Genomic DNA, 11,992 nt, shown 5'->3' on the forward strand with positions numbered 1-11,992 from the left:
TAAATGGTGAGCTCACGTATCGGGAGCTGCAAGGTGTAATAGGCTTATTCCCCACATACTGCAACAGCCATCGTTTTAACGAACCACTGAGGAAAAATCAGAGGCCGTGTTGGGAATCAGAAGGCAGTGGGTTGGAGGAGGAGCTGCCCGCTAACCACCGATGCTCTTTCTTTGGCTAGGTACGTAAAGAGTATGGAAAATGCCTGCGTACGCATTGCTGTAGTGGGAAAAGTACAGAGAGCTCTATCGGCTCAGGAAAAACCTCGGGGTCACGGACGCCTGGAAGATATTCCACAGGCTCACAGGTAACCTGCGCTTCTTGTCCGCGCCCCAGTGCGCCGATACCCTTCATGGTCATGCCGGGAGGGCAGTTCCTCTTGGCACCAAAGGAGCTGCTGTAGGGCTCTCCCCAGTGCACCCGTCCAGATTTCCCTCCCTCCTGGACCGGAATTCACCATGGTGGCTTCCCTTGGGAGGTGATGGCCATTAGTGCCTCTCCAAGAACCTTCTAAATAAAGAGTGATGAGAATAGAAAGTCCAAATTTGCCTTCCAGAGGCAGGTGGGTGGTCATCACCTGAGCTGTCCTGCCTGCTTTCCATGGGAATCAGGAGCTGGGGGCATTTTGTCAGCTATCCCAGTACGTCCTTCAGTCACGACACGAAGGTTGTTTTCACCTTTATTGCTGTGTACAGGAATGATGCTATAACAAATGTATTTTTTGTGCTAAATAAAAAGACTAGGAGCCTTACAATAGCCTTTAGAGTGACAGGGCTGGCTTTCTGGCATTCGGTGCTTTGTTCAATTCCTTGCCTCATTCAATTTGCCTTAGTTTGTAGACCCCTTAGGAGAATCCACTGGGGTCAGATTATCTTACTAAATTACTGGATTTGTTACTCTTTGGTCACATGAAAATTCAGGTTTTGTGTAGCTTATACACATAGCAGTTTTGAAGCTAACTTGTACGTACAGATGCAGATTTATGGACAAAGAGTTCATATAAAATGAAGAGGCTTACTTCTTAATCAATAGAAACCAAACACAAAATTATTCAGTATTACTAATGGAAGTAATTATACATGACAGTCTCACTATTAAATTATGAAAGACATGCAGCGAGTAACAGTTTATAACCTCCCAGGAAAACCTAATTTGCTATTTATGTCTTGGAGCAAATTATTATTTATTTTCAACGGTTTCCAAGATGCCATCAAAGAGTTCCCCTTCGACATTTGCAGAGGTCTGGGTGTTATGCAGGGCAGTTAGCAGCGATAGAATATGGAACCTGTCTCCAGTAGGCCATCAGATCCCACAGTAATCAATAACGTCCAAAACTCACCATGTTCAGCAACATTTAGGTGGCTGATTTGAAAGCCTTTGGGTTCACGTAACTTAGCTACTGTGTAGGTGCCTTTCTCTCTGAGTTGACTTCAGTGAGCCCTCACTCTCGGCAGTCTCAGCACAACAAAACAAGCCCTTTTGAGGGTGAACTGCGTCTCCTGGCAGCAGTTCCCTCGTGGCAGGTGAGATTTGAGGTGCCAAGGAAGATTATTTTCCCTGCAGAAGCTTGTCCTTGGAAAGAGAAGGGCCTGAGACCTATTGTAGGCAGGAGAAACCTCACACGGGTGATGGAAAGTGGATGGAGATAAGTCTGAGTTGTTGAAAGCATCTTACAAGTAGAGAGATCCATGGGGAGGAAAACTCCTAAGATCCATTTTTCCTCTGAAAAGCACTTAGGAAACAGAATAATTAATCCATAATGGATCATGTCAGAGAAATACAATAGATTAAATGTCCAGGTGAAAAATAATTGCTATAAAAGTGCAAGGGCCTCATGTCACATTGTGCTTCCATTTATAGAGGGCTAATGCATGATTAGGAGATGCCCTTACTACACAGTTAATGAGGAGACTTAAGAGGCACTTTTGAGCTGTGACCGCATGAGTAAACCCCGGAAGAATCACACATGGCTAAGATCCCACTATGGGAAGCACTGGATTTTTAGCAACTAGGAAAAAACAGGGTTTGCCACAACGGGAACCAGCATTCCCGATCCCCCAGACCATAGAATCATAAAATCACCGTAGTTTGGGTTGGAAGGGACCTTAAAGACCATCTAGTTCACCCCCTCTGCCATGGGCTGGGACACGCAGCCGTGGCACACATCCATCCTACTCCAAGAGGTAAGGTGAGGGAGAGTTTCCCCGGACACACGGGTTCCCCAGACATCTTCACCGGCGCTAGTGATGGAACCACAGATGCGTGTTGGCTGATCTTCTGCTCTTTTGCAAGGGCTGGTTAGGGAGGAGCCAGAGAGGGTTGTGAAAGCCGCAAAGGCAGATACTCTATCTGAGCGAGTACGGGAACCATGCGCGCTTCCGTGCGTACATTATTGTTCCGCTGTTTGGTGCCGTGTTGGTAAATCTGTGGCTCACACGGGTCTGGGTTTCTGTGTTACATGTTGCTTCTTTTGTGCAGAACGTAAGCAATCCAGTCATGCACTTCTCCGAGACAGGCCTTCGTGTTACAGAGTTAGGCCGGCAGGGTCTGGCACGAATGAGGCGGGTTACAGCAAGACAGCAACCTCTTGCTTACAGCTGGCTAGAAACAAGTCTCATCCTGAGCCAGACATGCCAATAGCCATCTTTAGTGAGGCAGAAAGAAACCTATCTGCAGCTGCTAAAAATTCATTACCTGCTGTGGTTCAATCCCTCTTCAGAGCCGGATTCGTAGGATGTGGAATGACACAGTTCGAAAGCAGTCCGAGTCTTCCTTTATTACTGGAGATATAAACAGTTCAGCTTCACTCAACAGAGGTAATTATAAACTATTTTTTTTCGTGTTCCTAACTCTTGTGATGACTTTAAGGAATCTGAAATGTGTTGCCCCTTTCCCCGCCCCTGCTCGTCCTCACCTCAGATGGCACTGGACCCTATTCTCCCACGTAAGAAATGTTACAGTGATAGCTGGGAGTAGGTTTTGTGGTGGTTGTTGCCTTTTTTTTTTTCATTTTCTTTATTTTTACACACGCATTTTCAAGAATTGTCATTTCTGAAAGGGAGTTAGGAAAAGCGAAAGGAAGAAATGAAATGAAGTCGAAATGTCCCCTTTCCCTCAGCAAACTGCTAGTGCCAGAAGCTGCTGAGGTGTCAGGCCTCGTTGCTGACAGTGAAAATGGGTCGTTACGGCACTGTACAGCCTGTGTTAAGCATCACAGGAGTCCTGATTGTCCTGGGTATGTAGCACTACTGTCATCTTTATGGAAGCAAAAATGGAAGAGCAGAGCGTAGATGTTAAGAAAAAAACCTGTGCTTGGAACAAAATTGTCTGCGTCGATGTTGATATACCTCGTTTGAAGAACTGACTGATGTGAACTTTATAGACATCTGCGGAGGAAAGGCTATCAGAAACGTATATGCCAGACAAAAATGTGGTGCCTGGCACAGGAGGAAATCTGAACAGGTTTTTTAAAAGAAGTCTTTTTCAGGGAGTTGCAGGAAAACGACAGTACGGGAATACCAGAAAAAGAGCCTTGGAGATCGGTTTCTTTCTCCTCTAGTACAATTACTTTGTGGCTGAGCCTTGAGCTACCAGATGCCAGATTCTGTTTTGTGTGTCTGCCCAGTTGATGCTGGAATTAAGAGGGAGTAGAATTGGGATTACTGGGCCCGGCTGTTCTCTTGTGATGGTGAAAATCAAAAGTATTTCAAACCTGATGGTTGGACTGCAATGCTTAACTGAGAATTGAGCTGGGACTTCGGTTCTTATTCAGTCTTTATTCACTCAGAATTGCCACTGAGTTTTGCCTGAGGCTAGGCTTGAAGGATTTTGGCTGTGCTGTTAGCAATATTGGCTATTGAGTGTCGGGGAGCTCGGGGTACACAATTCACTCCTCTGAATGTTGTATGTACACCCAAATCAGTGCAAAGGGGAAAGCTGTGTAGTTAACATGGAGGTGTACTTTTCTCCCTCACCCCACTCTGGTGGGTTTTGTGCCAGGGTATTTCCACTTTGCACTGAAGATCCATTGATAAAGACGTCTATAAGATGCCGTTGCCACAAACGCCTGATTTATCCTCACGCGTTGCCCTCTCATCTCTGTCTTTGCATCAGAGACAGACTGGAGAGCTACAGCCAGGCTTTTCCAGGGCTAACTTAGAGTGGGATCGGTTGTCGCAGAAAGGTTACAGCAAGAGCTGCTGTTTCCCTCAGCCGGCCATCGCCCCGTCTTGGCGGCAGACCAAACGTGTTATGCATGAAATGTTGGGTCCTTTACTTGGCGTGGAAGTTGACTGTCTCTCCGTTGTGGCCGAGGCTACAGAGGGAAATACTTTCGCAACCAGGACCTTCTGGGTTTCTCAGCAGAAGAAAGGCATCACTCCTTTTTTCGGTTTAGGCTTTTGGTTTGGTTTTTTTTGCCTTGCAAAGAAGGGAGTATGACCATAAATTGGGAAAGCTGTGAAGAGGTTTTGAGTGGGCAATCTTCATCCCAGTGTGGCGAGAGCCAGTTACTAGATGTGCCTGTTATTTAAAGGTCAGTTGGGAAATGAACTGCCGGGGGAGGCATCTTCAAAACAGATTTCATCCAGCTATTTTCCTTGTGTAATATTGAGAGCGATGAATCACCCAAAAGGCCTGAATCTCTCCACTGACTACAGAAGGGAAGCCTTTTCGGTGGGATGCTTAAGTGACTTGAATAAGTTGCACTGTTACACAGGGGCATCCTCCCTCTTTCTCACGCAGGCGGGCACAATATTAGTTGTTGAGTTTTCTTCTCTGCTAGACAAAAGTATCTACAAAATGGAGTTCAAAACTTTTCTTTGGGAGTTAGTATCTCCAAAGCAGCAGATGGTCAGTTTTGCTAGGAAAATACACCTGACATCAATGGTAATTCCAACTGTGTGGGGCCCTGGGTATTTCACACTTTACCCCGTTTATTCCAGCTGAAGTGTTTGTGGTCTTAGGGCTTTGCATAGAGCATAAGTTGTCTCTTCAGCTTCTCCAGAGAGCTGCAGCCTGAACAGACCAGTGGGGCAGTGCAGTTTTCACAGTTCTTGTCTTCCTCCTAATATTTTAACATATATATGTCAAGCTTTAAAGGAGCTGTTACATTAATGTTTTGTTTACAAGTGTCCAACAAAAACTCAGAGGTGTGCGAGCGTGGAGTTGTATGGCTAGCAGATTTTCATGCCCGAGGTTGATACAATGGGCTGCATACCTCTTCAGAAGTCCCCCTCCAGCCCTCCCAGCCTAGACACCTTTTGCATGGAAGTGTCTGTATTAAACCAAATTGAACGTTCTTTCTGTGCTGGTATCTTTCCCAGAGCCTTCAGATAGCCGACCCCTTTCTAAAACAGGTAGAAAATGATCCTTTCTCCCCAGAATCGCCCCATCCTCCAGGTCCTGGTCCAATTCCTCCATGACCTGGGCCAGTGCTGAGTTTTCATGTTTCTGTCGTGGGAACAGAAAGCTGTGAGACATCCTCTAACTTGGGCACTTTCTCATGTAAGCCTTTTTTCCTCTATCACTTTCACAGTACTCGCAGTCCGCTGACGCTTGATAACAACCCAGGCAAGACTGCCCTAGCTATCCCTATTCCTGTATGATGACCAGCATGTCTCTATACCATCTCATCCCCTCTTCTTCCTCCATGAAGCTCCTGGGCATCAGTCTGGAATATGGTGTCTGTGTTAGTGCATCCCTCCTTTAGACATGTAACTATGTCTTTTCCTGATTTAGCAGATATCATACTGCTTATGCCTGTTTTTTCAGCTCCAGAGCATCTTTTGGCTACTACCGCCCCCCCTCTTCCCCAAGTAATTGGCAGTCATGTTCTTTTACTCATTTATTGTATCAGGAATTTCAGGCATATCCCCAAATTTGCCTGATGTAATATGTTCTGTGATGAAAACTACTCACTCTTGATTCCCAAGACATATACGACCATTTTAGATACATCCTGAAGGTAACTTTTAACTACAGATTAGTCCGAACGTTTCAGGCTGTGTTAGGTTCATGAGGAGAAAGCTGAACAAGTGACTGCTTGGTTGTAACTGCAGTTTTTTGGTACTTGGGCTAAGCACAGATCTTAAGAAGAGCCAGAGATTAAAAGCAATTAGCATTACTGTTACTCCAATTCTGCTGTACTTGCGCTTTGGTAATCTGATCATGGATGCGTGCTGTACCCACGGATGAGGCCATCTAGGGAAATTGGGAAGTCTCTCAGGATGATGCTGATGGCAAGAGGAGCAGCTTGGAGGGGACCGCTGTAAGCGTGAGCACTGCAGGGCTCTGATGGAGCGGCATGGGCCCGAGCTGTGGGTACATCCAAATGCCTACCTCTGGAGCATGAGGGATGGGTTCTTTTGCACCTTCGGAGAACTGGGATAGCTCAGACAGCCTGGCAAACAAGCAGTCATAGCACAGAACAGCAATGTGACTCCAGCCGATTTATATCCATGTCTTAGGCGAGAGATAATACGGTAGTTACTGTCCCTCTTCGGATATGAGACAACTGGGAGAGAACAAAAATCACCATGAACTATATAGCACTTTGCTACCCTTCAGGTTTTCAAGCTGGGGGGTTGATTTCTTTTTTTCCCCCAGAGGAAAAATGGAAGTTATCTGTTAAAGAAAAGTGTTCCTTGTTTCAGTGAGGCTCGAGAGCAGCAGAGACAAAGAAGTGTTTGCCACTGGTATGAGGCAGTGCTTCGTTACAGCAGAATGCACTGATGGAGCTATGTATATCCATTCAAGTTACCAGATAAGGGGAACTATATCTTCATTTGTGGCAAACACTTACTGTATCTCAACGTTCTTTCCCTCTTTGGGGAAATATATGGACTAGGGGTAAAGCCACTAGATTTATTGGAAAACAGAAGCTACTCCAGAAGTCTGTTGTGTTGGGTCAAGTGCTGTACTCCCACTGTAATGCTCTGAGTCTCAGCTTGCAAGCTTGACAGCAAGTTTAATAGATTATTCCAATAACAGCCTTGCTATAGAAGCAGGAGTATGTACACCTCTTGTCTTCTGGCTGTACGCATGTATGTTTTATGTCCCCTCACCCCCAAAAGCACTGCACATCGTCCCCACCACCCTCATCCATGGAGAAGTTTCTTGGTGATCTACATTGCTGCTCTGAAGGACAAGAAACACCAGGGAGCTGTAAGAGGAGAGCTCTTCCATGATGGAGAAGAGCTGGGAGCTGAGGTGGAGTCATAAACCAGCCATGCCCTCACTGGTGGGGCATGGTCCTGGGGGGGTTAACCAGCAGGCAGAGCTGGGTGCTGGTAGCACGGTCCATCCACAGCCCTGGACAACGTGAGGGGATGAATCAGGTCCTGAGTCCAGCCCAGAGCAGCAGGAGTTGTTGGCAGAGACAGGGCTGGAAAGTGGGCTACAACCCGGGTCCAGGATCCAGCCAGGAGCCAAATGCAAGGCCAGGAGTGGGCTGGACAGTGGGTGTGGGTCCCTGGTGAGTCTCACTGGGGCCGTTAAGGCATTTTGGGGTCATCAAGACCCCAACAATTGGTGCAGGATTGGAGCCCAGGACCCCTAGCAGCTCCTACAGCAGAGTGGTGATTCTTAAATATAGAATCATAGAATTGGTGTGGTTGGAAAACACCTTTAAGATCATCAAATCATCGAATAAATACAAATTTATCCTTGTGTCCCTTGGGTCCATTCACTGGCCAGCAAACCCCATCGAACAGTCATCACAAAGCCCAAAGATCCCCAGTACTGACACACCAGGTATTATTCCTGGCTTAGAAAGCCGTATTCACTCCCTGTTTGTCCCCATGCAAATGGGCTGAAATGGGAAATGGAAATGAGGGTATTTGTTTGTCCCTGCCCCTTGCTTTTTCTTCCCGAAAGAATAAATGCTGTTGCGTGTCTCAGCTTCTAAGTGGCGTTCCAGAATAAATACTTGATTTCCCTTTGCTTTATTATTTCTCCCCTGCGTTTTTATATCAACCACAAAGATTTAATCTGAAACATACACAGGAAAAAGGGAAATTATTGCTACTGTTTTCAGAGATAATCAGTTTAATGTCAAATTCATGTGGATTTCTTCATAATGAACAGAACAAATTGAGCTCAAATTCAAACAGTGGGAATCTGAGTCAGAGAGGAAAATTAAAATGAAGAACATTAATATCCTGATTTCTAACCCAGCCGAGACTTGATTGTTTCCTAAATGAAATCTCCCATCAAATTCCTCCCACCCACCCAAAAATATAATTAAGCTGTGATTTCCAGGCTGAAATCGTATCTGCGCTGTTAACTCAGCAGGGACGACAGTGTGTGTTGCAGGGAGCGTGGGTGAAGTTTGAAATTATCTTCAGGTGGCTGTATTATCCTACATTTTTAGGAAGCACTTATTTAGAAAACACAGTAGAAAGTGAAATTCTTCCTTTGGTAGGAGACTGTCACTCCAGAAGACGAGCTGCGGGTTGGTGCTGAGGCACTGCAGTGACTCAGGTTTGGGTCACTCTCCCCAAATCTTCCTTCTCTGCTCGGAGGTGGAAGCTGCTGGATGTGTTTTGGGTGTTGTGGAATTAAGATGTTTTGGTTTAGCTGTCTGCAGGGGTGGTGGGTGTTGTGGTCTGGACGTAACTCAGCAATACAGCGGTGAAAACAGGGAAGGGTTTGGTGTGATTGAAAGGAGAGACCAGCAGAGGAGGAGAAAAGAAGAATGAAAAGGGAAGAGCAAAACGGAAAGAAGGAAAATCAAGTCAAGATTCCCCTGGGGATCTCCCGCCCCATCCCTGGTACGCTTCAAAGAGCAATTACTGCTCATTGTAGTCCATTTGCGACGCTGACCCATTGCTGCTGGAGATAAAGTGGAGAGCGTGTGGAAATTTGGACCGTGGAAGCGCTACTGTTCCATGCGTCAGTCTTCCTCAAGACGCTCGTTCACTCCTTGATGGATTGATGTGACTAGCGTGACAGTCAGATTTCTGCTGAATTTATACTGCATATAAAACAAATAGCAAGCAGCCAAGCCATGGGAGCGGTGGGAACGCCTCTACTCGTCCTGATAGGATATTCAGAGGGCGCCATCAACTGATCTATCCCAGTCTGCCTAAACGCTGCTTCTGTGCTCTGAGTAACACCTACGGCTCTGCCCAGGGCTCAGAGACGTTAGAGGATAAATACTTGCCCTGTTTTCTTTCTATTTATTGTCTTTTTACAGTTGGCAGCAAACAGTGCCGCAGTTTCTCCTGTGAAGTCAGTCTGTTTTGATGTTGTCGTGGTTTAACTCCGGCTAGCAAAATACCACAAAGCTGCTCTCACAAATCCCCCCTCTCCCTTCCAATGGAGGAGAAGAATCAGAGGAAAAAGAAATAAGGAAGCTCGTAAAATTGAGATAACAAATATTTACTAATTAAATCTAAATTATTATCCCTCTGGAGATACTTTAAATCCTTTGGGCTCTGTTTTTAGCAGTGCCCAGGGTTCTCTGGAGGTAAATTCACAGGACTTCTCAAAGTTGAGCCCGTGATGGCCATGGTAGGGGCAGCAGCCTCCCTGGCCATGCAGAGACCATCATTTGCTGATACGCTAATCTCATTTCTTTGTCATCGTTTCTTTAAATCTAAGACACAGCACTTTTTGCTGAGCCTATCCTTTCTGCAGAGTGCTGAGAGGTGTCAGTGCTTAACACTGTCCTTGCTCACCGTTGCTGAGTCAGCAGGGGCACAGTGCTGCATGAACGTGAGGGATGCAGCGATCCTTGTCCTCAAGCATCTCCCTTCCCCAAAGTCCTCAGGAGTGGGAAATCTAGTGTTTGTTTCAAGGGATTCATCAGTCTTGGAGCCTGGAGGCCGTTGGTTTAGCCACAAACAGCAATGCCGCTCTCCTTCCACCTGTGGGATGTGATTAGAAGTTCAGTTTCTATTCGTTTTCGGTCCCAGCTGCTGCTTGAGAAGAGGTTAATGGTTTCTAGAGGTGTCCCCTGGCTGTTTGGTGGAAATTCAGGCATGGGAAGCAGGGTGAGAATCCTTATTGGCATCTCTCTGCTAATCCAAAGCAAGCCTGCGGGCCATTTTCTAGCATCTCATTCAGCCAGTTTGTCGAGTGCCGCAGCTACTGCTCTTCACTGGGGAGATTGGTGTTCAAGAGTTCTTGCTGTCCCATCGGCACAGATCCTTGTGGCAGTACTCACAACACCACGGAGAGTCTGCAAAAGAAATAGCATGGTCAAATTATATCAGGACTTTGAAATTTCCATTTTACCCCATGTAGGAGCCTGTTTCTGTACCTCCCCATCTCACCACCACTGGCATTTTCCTGATGAAGCCCTTTGGTTTCATTCCCTGTGCCCTTCTACTCCCTCTTGTAACCCTCCAGACTACACACATCCACCCCTGACCCCATGGGTACCCCTGCCTGGGGCCCATTGCCCAGGAGAAGGGCATATTCGGAAGGAGTAGTCCACATGCAGTTGCACTGAATCAGCCTGGAGAGACTGCTGTTTGCAAGCCATAAATCTCTTCAACCCTGTTAAACAACCATTGGTTTGGCTAAATGTCAGCATCTGGCCTCAAAATGACCCATCCTGATAATCACATATGAAGGAGAGAGAAATTTCAGGTAGACGACAGCAGGGGAGTATTTGCTAATTGTGAGGGAAACTCAGCATCCTTTTGGACTAGCAAATTGCCTCTGCTGTTTGTAATTTTTTTTCTTTTTTCCTCTTTCTTTTTCCAATCAGCCATACATTTTATTCCAGGAAAATTATGATTTTCTGCACTGAGGATCAAAACTTAGGGAATTTAACTCCTATTTCTGCCTACGTGCAGAATGAATCCCACTGCCAATAGTCTTCTGGTTTATTTTGCCTCTTTGCTGCCTGGGACTGAGTTAGCTGAGATTTGTTGCAGTGATTTCAGTGAGTGACGTGACATTCTTCCTTTGGGAGATATTATGAACTGGCTTTGATTTTAGGATTGACAGCCATATAATTGGAAGTTCAGTCATTAGGTGGATCAGATTTAAAGACGGAAAGTAAGGGCAAGGCAATTTCTGAAATCAGAGCCGGCTTTGGGGAGTATTAGATCTAGCAGAGTATTGCTGCAGAGCAATCTTAATATGATAGCTGTGAAGGAGGAAGAAAGCATGACTGCTTATATAGATTCCTATAAATATGGTCCAATTCCCACCATAGGCAGGGCTCTCCACATGTCTTGAGCAAGAGCTCAGACCTGCTGAGAAAGAAGCATAAGCCAGAACAATTAGGGATAATGCATGTTTGTATAGTCGAGGTACAAAACCCTTGGAAGGTGTCGTGGTGGTAAAAAGAAATGTCCCATCCTGGAACAACATTTCTCCTCCAGGCAGCTGAGAAGGAATCGTAGAACTATGGAACAGCCCAGGTTGGATGATGGAAAGATCATCTGGTCCAACCTTTCAGTGAGCAGGCAGATATTTATAAATTGATGTGTCTGGGCTGGGTGTGTTTCAAACAGGGCCTGAAGATTATAATCCAGCAGAGGTTTGTCCTCTGAAAACATTGCTCAGAAGAAAGGAAGGAAAAAAAAGGGGCAAAGAAGTATTTTTCCTCCCCTTGTCTCTGTATAAAAGCACGGGATGTTTCATTTGGCAGAAGATGGCCCAGAGCTTAACAACCTCATTTGCTGAAACTCCATTTCGCTGCAGTCAGTATTAATAGCTTTTCAATGAATAGATTAGATGCTGCAAGTGACAACAAACCTATTTGATAGAAATTTAATAGGGAGGTTTATTGAAGTTTATTAACTGAATCCTGTTGGCTATTATAAGAACACGGCTCGATAAATCTAAACGTCAGAGCATTTGTTGGAGGGAACCAGGAAAAATGCTGAAAATACCTGTTGTCCTCCAGCAAATATGTGTGATTTCACTTTTCATAATTGCATTCATCGTTGGAATAAATTTCCAGTGAGCACATGGAAGACCAGGATTCTTTAAATACTTGAAAACTCTGCCTGTGATACAGAAGAGGACACAACT

At 45.6% G+C, this 11,992-nt stretch overlaps 1 protein-coding gene across 1 annotated transcript in view; it reads left to right on the forward strand.

The window, feature by feature from the left end:
- The first annotated feature begins 231 nt into the window (after positions 1-231).
- Positions 232-11,992, forward strand: part of LOC104511624 (latrophilin-3-like) — a 33,009-nt gene continuing 21,248 nt past the window's right edge. Inside the window, exons 1-2 of the mRNA XM_010154318.1 lie at positions 232-305; positions 2,718-2,814. Of these exons, the coding sequence (XP_010152620.1) occupies positions 2,733-2,814 (82 nt within the window). The 5' untranslated portion in view covers positions 232-305; positions 2,718-2,732. The remainder of the gene's footprint in view (positions 306-2,717; positions 2,815-11,992) is intronic.

Source organism: Eurypyga helias, unplaced genomic scaffold, assembly GCF_000690775.1.
Source record: "Eurypyga helias isolate BGI_N326 unplaced genomic scaffold, ASM69077v1 scaffold296, whole genome shotgun sequence".
NCBI lineage: Eukaryota > Metazoa > Chordata > Aves > Eurypygiformes > Eurypygidae > Eurypyga > Eurypyga helias.